The following is a 13,519-nucleotide window of genomic DNA, read 5'->3' as shown; positions in this document are numbered from 1 at the left end:
ACCACTCACATAGAATCATAGAAGGTTACGGCACAGAAGGAGGCCATTCGGCCCATCGTGTCCGTGCCAGCCGAAAAAGAGCTATTCAGTTTAATCCCGCTTTCCAGCACTTGGTCCGTAGCCCTGTAGGTTACAGCACTTCAGATGTACATCCAAGTACTTTTTAAATGAGTTGAGGGTTACCACCCTTTCAGGCAGAGTTCCAGACCCCCACCACCCTCTGGGTGAAAAAAATTCTCCTCTGCTTCTGTCTCCTGTCTAATCCTTCTACCAATTACTTTAAATCTATGCCCCCTCTCTGCTAAGGCAAATAGGTCCTCCCTATCCACTCTATCTAGTCCTGTCATAATTTCATATGCCTCAATTAAATCTCCCCTCAGCCTCCTCTGTTCCAAAGAAAGCCTATCCAATTTTTTCATCATAGCTAAAATTCTCCAGCCCTGGCAACATCCTCGTAAATCTCCTCTGTACCCTCTCTAGTGCAATCACATCTGTCCTGTAATGTGGTGACCAGTACTTTACGCAGTACTCCAGCTATGGCCTAACCAGTGTTTTATCCAGACTAGCATAACCTCCCTGCTCTTATATTCTATGCCTCAGCTAATAAAGGAAAGTATCCTGTATGTCTTTTTAACCACCTTATCTACCTGTCCTGCTACCTTCAGGGATCTGTGGACATGCACTCCAAGGTCCCTTTGTTCCTCTACACCTATCAGTATCCTCCCATTTATTGTGTATTCCCATGCCTTGTTTACCCTCCCCAAATGCATTACCTCACACTTCACTGGATTGAATTCCATTTGCCACTTTTCTGCCCACCTGACCGGTCGATTGATATCTTCCTGCAGTCTACAGCTTTCCTCCTCGCTATCAACCATGTGGCCAATTTTTGTATCATCTGCAAACTTTTTGATCAAGCCCCCCACATTCAAGTCCAAATCGTTAATATATACCACAAAAAGCAAGGGACCTAGCACTGAGCCTTGAAGAACCCCATTGGAAACAGCCTTCCAGTCACAAAAACACCCGAGCCTTTTTATGGTGGTTCTGCAGAGTTCTTGCTTCCTAGATATGTGACACATTAGTCATTTCTGCTGTACTATGTACAGAAATGGTTTGTATGCATAGGATTTTAGCACTATTGCTCCATCTATGCTGGTTATTTATGTCGGTGGTCATATCTCTCTTTCACTGCGTTAACCAAAAAATGAAGTGCTATTTACTGGGTGGTTTAATAGTGACAATTTGTGGGTGCAAACTTTGAATAAGGAAATTAAATGCCAACATTTTAGGGAAGTTCAGTGGATTTTGTCACGTGTGAGTAGAAGTCCAGCTCCCAATGGCTCAATTGGTAAAGTGTAGCTGAGTTGTACAGACCGACAAGTCCTGGGTTCGATTCCTGGGCTGCGCTGAGTTAGCTGACTGGGGATACTGTGTAACTAGCTTTAACGTCCCTGGGGTCCTGCTTTTGATGAATTGTCCAGGGACCTCTGCCAACAAGAGCTTATGTGGGTTTGAGGAGTGGATTGAGCTTGTAATTGTTCCTGGCCCCCCTCAGGTTGAATAGTCTACTATCACTGTGTCTGGGCTTGCACGTGGAATGTTAGTTATTAAAACTAAGAACAGTGAGTGAATAAAAACTCTAATAAAGTAAATATATAATTGTAAACAATTTTACAACACCAAGTTATGGTCTAACAATTTAATTTGAAAATCCACATCACAATAAATATATAAAACAAGGTTAGATCGGGATGGCAGGGCAGGTGGTGTGTCGTATCTGCAGCATGTGGGAGTTGGTGGAGAGCAGTGAGATCCTGGGCAACCACATCTGCAGTAAGTGTCTGCAACTCGATGAACATCAGCTCGTAGAGTTGTTGAGCTGGCGTCCGAGCTGCAGACATTGCGATGCACCGGGTTTGGGGAGTGGGGGTGGGGGGGGGTGGGGGGAAGAGTTATCGGAACACTTTGATCCAGGAGACAGTCACACCCCTTAGGTTAGGTAGTAGTTTGGATTCATTCAGTAGTAGAAACATAGAAAATAGGAGCAGGAGTAGGTCATTCGGCCCTTCAAGCCTGCTCCGCCATTCAATATGATCATGGCTGATCCTCTATCTCAATACCATATTCCCGTTCCCTCCCCATACCCCTTAATGCCTTTTGTATCTAGAATTCTAATCTAGCTCTTAAATATATTCAATGGCTTGGCCTCCACAGCCTTCTGTGGTAGGGAATTCCACAGGTTCACCACCCTCTGAATGAAGAAATTTCTTCTCATCTCAGTCCTAAATGTCTGACCCCTCGTTCTGGATTCCCCCAGCCCGGGGAAACATCCTCCCTGCATCCAGTCTGTCTAGCCCTGTCAGAATTTTATATGTTTCAATGAGATCCTCTCTCATTCTTCTGAACTCGAGTGAATACAGGCCGAGTCGACCCAATCTCTCCTCATATGACAGTCCTGCCATCCCAGGGATCAGTCTGGTGAACCTTCGCTGCACTCCCTCTATGGCAAGTATATCCTTTCTTAGGTAAGGAGACCAAAACTGCACACCATACTCCAAGTGTGGTCTCACCAAGGCCCTGTATAACTGCGGTAAGACATCCTTGCCCCTATACTCAAATCTTCTTGCAATGAAGGCCAACATACCATTTGCCTTCCTAACTGCTTGTTGCACCTGCATGTTTGCTTTCAGTTACTGGTGTACAAGGACACCCAGGTCCCTTTGTACATCAACATTTCCCAATCTATCACCATTTAAATAATACTCTGCCTTTCTGTTTTTCCTTCCGAAGTGGATAACTTCACATTTATCCACATTATACTGCATTTGCCATGTATTTGCCCACTCGCTCAACTTGTCTAAATCGCCTTGAAGCCTCTTTGCATCTTCTTCACAACTCACAATCCCACCTAGTTTTGTTTTGTCAGCAAACTTGGAAATATTAATTTGGTTCCCTCATCCAAATCATTGATGTATATTGTGAATAGCTGGGGCCCAAGCACTGATCCCTGCAGTCCCACTAGTCACTGCCTGCCACCCTGAAAAAGACCCATTTATTCCTACTCTGTTTCCCGTCTGTTAACCAATTTTCAATCCATGCCAGTATATTACCCCCGATCCCATGTGCTTTAATTTTGCACACTAACCTCTTATGTGGGACTTCTGAAAATCCAATTAAACCACATCCACTGGTTCTCCCTTATCTATTCTACCAGTTACATCCTCAAAAATCTCCAGTAGGTTTGTTAAACATGATTTCCCTTTCATAAATCCATGTTGACTTTGTCTAATCCCGTTGATATTTTCTAAGTGTCCTGTTATCACAATCTTTATAATAGACTCTAGCATTTTCCCTACTACTGATGTTAGGCTAACCGGTCTGTAGTTCCCTGTTTTCTCCCTTTTTTAAATAGTGGGGTTACATTTGCCACCCTCCAATCTGCAGGAACTGTTCCATAATCTATAGAATTTTGGAAGATGACAACTAAAGCATCCACTATTTCCATGGCTACCTCTTTTAGTACTCTGGGATGCAGATTATCAGGTCCTGGGAATTTCAGCTTTCAGACTCATTAATTTCTCCAGCACTTTTTTTTACTAATACTAATTTCCTTTAATTCCTCCTTCTCACTGGTCCCTTGGTTCCCTAGCATTTCTGGGATGTTATTTGTGTCCTCTTCCGTGAAGACAGAACCAAAGTATTTGTTTAATTGCTCCGCCATTTCCCTGTTCTCCATTATAAATTCTCCTCTTTTTGGCTGTAAGGAAACTACATTTGTCTTCACTAATCAGGGACTAGTCAGGGACAGGAGTGTGTGACTGCGAGTCAGGCAAGCATGGGGACCCAGTATGTAGTGATGAAGGAGCCTCAGCCCTTCATCTTGTCCAATAGGTACGAGGTACTTGCTACCTGTTTGGATGAAAGGAAAGGCTGCAAGGAGGATGGGCAAACTGACCATGGCTCTGTGGTACAGGAGGCTATTCAAGTGGAGGAGTAAAAAGGAATGGTAGGGGATAGTATAGTCAGGGGGAGAGACACTGTTCTCTGCAGCCAAGACCGAGAGTCCTGAAGACTGTGTTGCCTGCCCGGTGCCAGGGTTAAGGACATCTCCTCGCGGCTGGAAAAGAATTTGGAGCATGTAGGGGAGGATCCAGTTGTCATGGTCCACATAGGAACCAACGATATGGGTAGAACTAAGAATGGGGTTCTGCTGAGACAGTTTGACGAGCTAGGGTCCAAATTAATAAGCAGAACCTTAAAGGTGGTAATCTCTGGATTACTATCTGAGCCACGTGCAAATTGGCATAGGGACAAACAGATCAGAGAGTTAAATGCGTGGCTCAGAGTGGTGCAGGAGATGGGGGTTTCGATTCACGGGGACCAGTACTGGGGAAAGTGGGAGCTGTTCCATTGCGATGGGCTCCACTTAAACTGGGCTGGGTCCAGTATCCTGGCGAATTGAATAACTAGGGCTGTAGATAGGGCTTTAAACGAAAAAGGGGGGAGGGGTCAGATGAGGGAAACTTAGAAATCTAAAGAGAAAAGTCAAGGCAACAGGGGTGTATAGTGATTTGGGTAAAGATAAGCAGAGTGTGACAGGAAGGGACAGAGAGTTTAATGGTAATAGTGCATCAGTGAATAAGGTAAAAGCAGAGAAAAATGGTAAAAAGTTAAAATTAAAGGCTCTTTTTATCTGAATGCATGCAGCATTCATAAGATAGAAGAATTAGTGGCACAAATAGAGATAAATGGGTTTGATCTAGTAGCCATTACAGAGACGTGGTTGCAAAATGACCAAGATTGGGAACTAAATATTCCAGGGTACTTGATGTTTCGAAAAGACAGGCAGAATGGAAAAGGAGGGGTTGTAACCCTGATAATAAAGGATGACATAAGGACAGTAGTGAGAAAGGATCTTGGCTCGGAAGAGCAGGAAGTAGAATCAGTCTGGGTGGAGATAAGAAACAACAAGGCGCAGAAAACACTGGTGGGAGTAGTTTATAGGCCTCCTAACAGTAGCAATACCATTGGACAGAGTATTAATCAAGAAATAATAGGAGTTTGTAACAAAGGTAATGCAATAATCGTGGGAATCTTTAATCTTCATATAGACTGGGCAAATCAAATTGGTAAAGGTAGTCTGGAGGACGAGTTCGTGGAATGCATTCAAGACAGTTTCCTAGAACATAATGACATGGAACCAACCAGGGAACAGGCTAGTTTAGATCTTGTATTGTGTGATGAGACAGGGTTAATTAGTAATCTCATAGTGAGGAATCCTGTGGGGCAGAGTGATCATAATATGATAGAATTTTACATTGAGTTTGAGAGTGACGTACTTAAGTCAGAAACTAGAGTCTTAAACTTAAATAAAGCCAATTACCTAGGTATGAGGGGCGAGTTGTCGAAGGCAAATTGGGAAATTAGATTAAAAGATATGATGGTAGATAAGCAATGGCAAATATTTAAATAAATATTTCATAATTCTCAACAAATATACATTCCATTGAGAAATAAAAACTCCACAGGAAAAGTGATTCATCCGTGGCTAACTAAAGAAGTTAAGGATAGTATTAGATTAAAAGAGGCCTATAATGTTGCTAAGAAGAGTAATAAGCCCGAGGATTTTTAGAAACCAGCAAAGGATCACCAAAAAAAGGGCGAAAATAGAATATGAAAGTAAACTAGCAAGAAATATAAAAACGGATTGTAAGAGCTTCGACAAGTATGTAAAAAGGAAGAGAGTAGCGAAAGTAAACATTGGCCCTTTAGAGGCTGAGACAGGAGAAATTATAATGGGGAATAAGGAAATGGTAGAGATGTTAAAGAAATATTTTATATCTGTCTTCACAGAAGAAGACACAAAAAACATACCAAAAATAGTGGGGAACAATGGGGCTAATGAGAGTGAGGAACATAAAGTAATTAATATCAGTAGAGAAAAAGTATTGGAGAAACTAATGGGACTAAAAGCTGATGAATCCCTTGGACCTGATGGCCTACATCCTTGGGTTCTAAAAGAGGTGGCTACAGAGATAGTGGATGCTTGGTTATGATCTTCCAAAATTATGAGGAGCCTTGATAGAGTGGATAGGAAGGACCTATTTCCCTTAGCGGAGGGGTCAATAACCTGGGGGCTTAGATTTAAAGTGGTAGAGGGATTAGAGCGGAAATGAGGAAAAACTTTTTCACCCAGAGCCACCCTCGAGTATAATGTGGGGGCCTGGAACTCACTGCCTGAGAGGATGGTAGAGGCAGAATCCCTCAACTCATTAAAAAAAAGTGCCTGGATTTGCACCTGAAGAGCAGTGACCTGCAGGGCTACGGACCGAATGCGGGAAAGTGGGAATAGGCTTGGTGGCTCGCTTCTCAGCCGGCGCTGACACGATGGGCCAAATGGCCTCCTTCTGTACTGTAAATTTTCTATGATTCTAAAATTCCCTAGATTCTAGAACGGTCCCAGTGGACTGGAAGGTAGCAAATGTAACCCCGCTATTCAAGAAAGAAGGAAGAAAGAGAATAGGGAAACGCAGGCCAGTTAGCCTGACATTAGTCATCGGGGAAATTGCTGAATCCATTATTAATGATGTAACAGGGCACTTAGAAAATGATAATGTGATTAGGCAGCGTCAACATGATTTTATGAAAGGGAAATTGTTTTTTTTGAGGATGTAACTAGCAGGGTTGATAAAGGGGAACCAGTGGATGTCGTATATTTGGATTTTCAAAAGGCATTTGATAAGGTGCCACATAAAAGGTTGTTACACAAGATAAGGGCTCATGGGATTGGGGGTACGATATTAGCATGGATAATTCCTCCATGGAACCAATAGAGAATTGGTGAACGGACAGAAAACTGAGTAGGGATAAACGGGTCATTTTCAGGTTGGCAGGCTATAACTAGTGGGGTGCTGCAAGGATCAGTGCTTGGGCCTCAGCTATTTACAATCTATATTAATGACTTAGATGAAGGGACTGAGTGTAATGTATCCAAGTTTGCTGATACAAAGCTAGGTTGGAAAGTAAGCTGTGAGGAGGACACAGAATCTGCTAAGGGATATAGACAGGTTAAGTGAGTGGGCAAGAAGGTGGCAGATGGAGTATAATGTGGGGAAATGTGAGGTTATTCACTTTGGTAGGAAGAATAGAAAAGCAGAATATTTTTTAAATGTCCTGGTACAAGAAACACAAAAAGGTTAGCATGCAGGTTCAGCAAGCAATTAGGAAGGCAAATGGCCTTTATTGCAAGGGGGTTGGAGTACAAGAGTAAGGAAGTCTTACTACAATTGTACAGGGCGTTGGTGAGATCACACCTGGAGCACTGCGTACAGTTTTGGTCTCCTTACCAAAGGAAGGATATACTTGCCTTAGAGGCGGTGCAACAAAGGTTCACTAGGTTGATTCTTGGGATGAGAGGGTTGTCCTACAAGGAGATTGAGTAGAATGGGCCTATGTTCTCTGGAGTTTAGAAGAATGAGAGGTGAACTCATTGAAACATATAAGATTCTGAGGGGGCTTGATAGGCTAGATGTTGAGAGGTTGTTTTCCCTGGCTGGAGAGTCTAGAACTAGGGGGCAAAGTCACAGGATAAGGGGTCGGCTATTTTAAGACTGAGATGAGGAATTTCTTCACTCAGGGTTGTGACTCTTTGGAATTTTCTACCCCAGAGGGCTGTGGATGCTGAGTTGTTGAGTATATTCAAGGCTGAGATGTATAGATTTTTGGATTCTGGGGGAAATCAAGAAATATGGGGATCGGGTGGGAAAGTGGAGTTGAGTTCGAAGATCAGCCATGATCTTATTGAATGGTGCAGCAGGCTCGAGCGGCCGTATGGCCTGCTCCTGCCCCTATTTCTTATGTTCTTATGTTCACCTGAGCAGGATATCAGAGTGTCAGGCACCAGTGGAATCTACGACTGCTGGAATCTGGTACTGGGAGTTAAAGGGTAGAGAATCCCACTGTTTGCCCTGGTTTAAGTTTATAAAATGTTCCTCCCAGTGCAGTTACTGGTTGGATACCTGAAGCAAATCTGTTTCTGGGTCCCTGCTAGGTGACTTCCACTTCCCGCCCCTCCAAGTGTGTAGGCAACGAGCAGACTGAGATTGAAATGGAGTACAATGAAGGAGAGTTGAACCTAGCATGTGTGATCTCTATGGAGCTGTCTATTGGGGCTGTGATGTGCCCCACTCCCACTCTCAATTGTTCCAAATTTTCTGAGACTTTTGCACTTTTATAGTCTTTGGTATACAGAAACCATTAGACTGTGACTAGCCTTGGCTAGTTTGCTCCCCACCTCTGTTGCAAAAGAGTAGAAATGTTTTTTGAATTAGGATTTAAAATAAATATCACTAACTTTTATTTTGTTGTACTTTATACAGACTTTATGCAACGTTTGATGTTCCAGTCACAATGGGTGAGATTAAAGGCTCCCCTGATTATAACTGGTTCCGGAGTACAGTTCCACTGAAAAAGGCAAGTGTTACTTTTTATTCCCCTGGATGTGAATGTTGGATTCCGTAGGGATGAGCTTTTATCATTTTGTATAAAGTATTATTACTTAGTGTTATTCTGTATTTGTTTTACATGTAAACTGATAAAATGGCACCTGAGTGGGAGGAGGTATTAGCGGTTTTAGCAGGCCTAAAAATGGATAATTCCCCAGGCCCGGACGAAATGTATCCCAGGCTACCGTGTGAGGCAAAGGAGGAGATTGCGGGGGCTCTGACACATATATTCAGAACCTCTCTGGCCACAGGGGATGTGCCAGAGGACTGGAGAACCGCTAATGTAGTACCATTATTTAAGAAGGGGAGTAGGGAAAAACCGGGGAACTACAGGCCAGTGAGCCTAACATCAGTGGTAGGAAAATTATTGGAAAAAATTCTGAAGGACAAAATTAGTCTCCACTTGGAGAAGCAAGGATTAATCAGGGATAGTCAACATGGCTTTGTCAAGGGAAGATCATGTCTGACTAATTTGATTGCATTTTTTGAGGGGGTGACTAGGCGTGTGGATGAGGGTAACGCAGTGGATGTGGTATACATGGATTTCAGTAAGGCCTTCGATAAAGTCCCCCACAGGAGACTGGTCAAGAAGGTACGAGCCCATGGAATCCAGGGTGCCTTGGCACTTTGGATACAAAACTGGCTTAGTGGCAGAAGGCAGAGGGTGATGGTCGAAGGTTGTTTTTGTGACTGGAAGCCTGTGGCCAGTGGGGTACCACAGGGATCGGTGCTGGGTCCCTTGCTGTTTGTGGTCTACATTAATGACTTGGATATGAATGTAAAAGGTATGATCAGTAAGTTCGCTGATGATACAAAAATTGGTAGGGTGGTAAATAGTGAGGAGGATAGCCTCAGTCTGCAGGACGATATAGATGGGTTGGTCAGATGGGCGGAACAGTGGCAAATGGAATTTAACCCGGAAAAGTGCGAGGTGATGCACTTTGGAGGGACTAACAAGGCAAGGGAATACACAATGAATGGGAGGACCATAGGCAAGACAGAGGGTCAGAGGGATCTTGGTGTGCAAGTTCACAGATCCCTGAAGGCGGCGGAACAGGTAGATAAGGTGGTAAAGAAGGCATATGGGATACTTGCCTTTATTAGCCGAGGCATAGAATATAAGAGCAAGGAGGTTATGATGGAGCTGTATAAAACACTGGTTAGGCCACAGCTGGAGTACTGTGTGCAGTTCTGGTCGCCACACTACAGGAAGGATGTGATCGCTTTGGAGAGGGTGCAGAGGAGATTCACCAGGATGTTACCAGGGCTGGAGCGCTTCAGCTATGAAGAGAGACTGGGAAGATTGGGTTTGTTTTCCTTGGAGCAGAGGAGGCTGAGGGGGGACATGATTGAGGTGTACAAAATTATGAGGGGCACAGATAGGATGGGTACTAAGGAGCTTTTTCCCTTCGTTGAGGGTTCTATAACAAGGGGACATAGATTCAAGGTAAAAGGCGGGAGGTTTAGAGGGGATTTGAGAAAGAACTTTTTCACCCAGAGGGTGGTTGGAGTCTGGAACTCACTGCCTGAAAGGGTTGTGGAGGCAGGAACCCTCACAACATTCAAGAAGCATTTGGATGAGCACTTGAAATGCCATAGCATACAAGGCTACGGACCAAATGCTGGAAGATGGGATTAGAGTAGACAGGGCTTGATGGCCGGCGCGGACACGATGGGCCGAAGGGCCTCTATCCATGCTGTATAACTCTATGACTCTATGAGTATGGACCCAGTACCCAGACTTGTACCCAGTGCTCCAGGTGTGGGACTACCAGTGCCCAGAGTTGCACCTAATACTCCAGGTGTGGACTACCAACACCCAGAATTGTACCCAGCACTCCAGGTGTAGGGGTACCAGTGCGAGAATTGTACCCAGTACTCCAGGTGTGGCCATACCTTTGCCCATGATTGTACCCAGTACTCCAGGTGTCGCCTTATGAGTGCCCAGGATTGTACCCAGTACTCCAGGTGTGGGGTTACCAGTGCCTTGTGCAGACTCATTATCAGCCCCTGGGATTTGTGCTTGCTGCCTCTGACTCGATTCCAAGTTCTGGTTCGCTTTCCTTACTGCTGATGCACACTGTGCTTATAGTTTCAGTGAGCACTCCCAACGAAGCTCCCCAGATCCCTCTCCTCTGTTGTGCCCATTTTGTTTATCCTCCCACTGTTTATTTCCCTTCCCTGTTCTCTTTTGCATTTATCCACACTAAATGTCATGTTCCAGTCATCAGCCCACCTTCCTGACCTAGCAACCCCCAGTGATCCCTTGCCATGTTGACACAGGTCCATTTAGTACCACCAGCAACCACTGGATTGTTTGATTTAGTGCTTTCTTTTCATAAGATGAACACTTGATGAGGGGATGTGGAACAGAAGAACTATCTCCAAGCATCTCCTCAGAATGTTGCTGTCTGTTTATTAATGGGTATGGCAGTCTAACATTACCTGGCAGCTTAGAGATAGATTGTCTGGTCATGGTATTGGTCAGCAATTTGGGAAGTGGATTACACAAATTGGGGTTGTATTCTCTAGAGTTTCGAAGGTTAAGGGGTGATCTGATCGAAGTTTATAAGATATTAAGGGGAACGGATAGGGTGGATAGAGAGAAACTATTTCCGCTGGTTGGGGATTTTAGGAGTAGGGGGCACAGTCTAAAATTTAGAGCCAGACCTTTCAGGAGCAAGATTAGAAAACATTTCTACACAAAGGGTTGTAGAAGTTTGGAACTCTCTTCCGCAAACAGCAATTGATACTAGCTCAATTGCTAAATTTAAATCTGAGATAGATAGCTTTTTGGCAACCAAAGGTATTAAGGGATATGGGCCAAAGGCAAGTATGTGGAGTTAGATCACAGATCAGCCATGATCTTATCAAATGGCGGAGCAGGCACGAGGGGCTGAATGGCCTACTCCTGTTCTTATGTTCCTATAAGGGTAGGTCATGATTGACTAACCTGACGGAATCATAGAAAGTTACAGCACAGAAGGAGGTCATTCGGCCCGTTGTGTCCGTGCTGGCCGAAAAAGAGCTATCCAGCTAAATCCCACTTTCCAGCACTTGGTCCGTAGCCCTGTAGGTTACGGCACTTCAAATGCACATCCAAGTAGTTTTTAAATGAGTTGAGGGTTTCTGCCTCTGCCACCCTTTCAGGCAGCGAGTTCCAGACCCCCACCACCCTCTGGGTGAAAAAGTTTCTCCTCAGTTCCCTTCTGCATCTTCTACCAATGATTTTAAATCTATGCCCCATGGTTATTGATCTCTCTGCTGAGGGAAATAGTTCCTTCCTATCCACTCTATCTAGGCCCCTCATAATTTTGTATGCCTCAATTAAATCTCCCCTCAGCCTCCTTTTGTTCCATAGAAAACATCCCCAGCCTATCCAATCTTTTCTCATAGCTAAAATTCTCCAGCCCTAGCAACATCCTTGTAAATCTCCTTTGTTCCCTCTAGTGCAATCACATCTTTCCTGTAATGTGGTGACCAGAACTGTACACAGTACTCAAGCTGTGGCCTGACTAGTGTTTTATACAGTTCTAGCATAACCTGTCTGCTCTTATATGCTATGCCCCAGCTAATAAAGGAAAGTATCCCGTATGCCTTCTTAACCACTTTATCTACCTGTCCTGCTACCTTCAGGGAACTGTGGACATGCACTCCAAGGTCCCTCTGTTCCTCTACATCTCTCACTATCCTCCCATTTATTGTATACTCCCTTGCCTTGTTTGCTCTCCCCAAGTGCATTACCTCACACTTCTCCGGATTGAATTCCATTTGCCACTTTTCTGCCCACTTGACCAGATGATTGATATCTTCCAGCAGTCCACAGCTTTCCTCCTATCAACCACGCGGCCAATTTTTGTATCATCTGCAAACTTCTTGATCATGGCCCCTAGATTCAAGTCCAAATCATTAAAATATACTAGAAAAAGCAAGGGACCTAGTACTGAGCCCTGAAGAACCCCACTTCAATCAGCTTTCCAGTCACAAAAACACCCATCAACCATTACCCTTTGCTTCTTGCCACCAAGCCAATTTTGGATCCAACTAGCTACTTTCCCTTGGATCCCATGGGCTTTTATTTTTTTGATCAGTCTGCCATGTGGGACCTCGTCAAAAGCCTTGCTAAAATCCATGTAGACTACATCAAACGGATTACCCTCATTGTACCATAACTTCCTATGATTCTGAAGGAGGCCACTCGGCCCACCATGTCCGTGCCGGCTGAACATACGTTAAGAGCAGGAGTAGGCCGTTCGGCTCCTCAAGCCTGCTCTGCCATTTGATAAGATCATAGCTGATCTGATTATGACCTCAACCCTACTTTCCCGTCTACCTACTATAACCTTTGACTCCCTTGTTAATCAGGAATCTATCTAACTCAGCCTTAAAAATATTCAATGACCCTCCCTCCACCGCTCTCTGGGGAAGGGAGTTCCACAGACTCACGACCCTCGGAGAAACAATTTCTCCTCATCTCCGTCTTAAATAGGAAACCCTTTATTTTTAAACTGTGGCCCCTAGTTCTAGTCTCTCCCACAAGGGGAAACATAATCTCAGCATCTACCTCTTCTAGTCCCCTCAGGATCTTGTGTTTCAGTAAGATCACCTCTCATTCTTCTAAACTCCAATGTTTACAGGCCCAACTTGTCCAGCCTTTCCTCATAAGATAACCCCCTCATCCCAGGAATCAGTCGAGTGAACCTTCTCTGAACCGCCACCAAAGCAATTACGTCCTTTCTTAAATAAGGAGACCAAAACTGCACACAGTATTCTAGATGTGGTCTCACCAATGCCCTGTACAACTGTAGCAAAATATCTCTACTTTTATATTCCTTTCCCCTTACAATAAATGACAACATTCCATTTGACTTCCTAATCACTTGCTGTACCTGCATTCTAACTTTTTGTGATTCATGTACTAGGCACCCAGATCCCTCTGTACGTCAGAGTTCTGCGATCTCTCTATTTAAATAATATACTGCTTTACTATTCCTTCTGCCAAAGTGGACAAG

General features: G+C 44.1%; 1 protein-coding gene across 4 annotated transcripts in view; it reads left to right on the top strand.

Moving 5' to 3' along the window:
- spg21 (SPG21 abhydrolase domain containing, maspardin) overlaps positions 1-13,519 on the top strand; it is an 80,489-nt gene that overhangs the window by 9,079 nt on the left and 57,891 nt on the right. For all 4 annotated transcript variants that reach the window (XM_067971663.1, XM_067971660.1, XM_067971662.1 and 1 more), the window contains one exon: positions 8,382-8,475. In XM_067971663.1, coding sequence (XP_067827764.1) covers positions 8,413-8,475 — 63 coding nt within the window. In that variant the 5' untranslated portion in view covers positions 8,382-8,412. The remainder of the gene's footprint in view (positions 1-8,381; positions 8,476-13,519) is intronic.

This window comes from Heptranchias perlo, chromosome 34 (genome assembly GCF_035084215.1).
Source record: "Heptranchias perlo isolate sHepPer1 chromosome 34, sHepPer1.hap1, whole genome shotgun sequence".
Classification (NCBI taxonomy): Eukaryota; Metazoa; Chordata; class Chondrichthyes; order Hexanchiformes; family Hexanchidae; genus Heptranchias; species Heptranchias perlo.
This window is presented reverse-complemented; position numbering and strand designations above follow the sequence as displayed.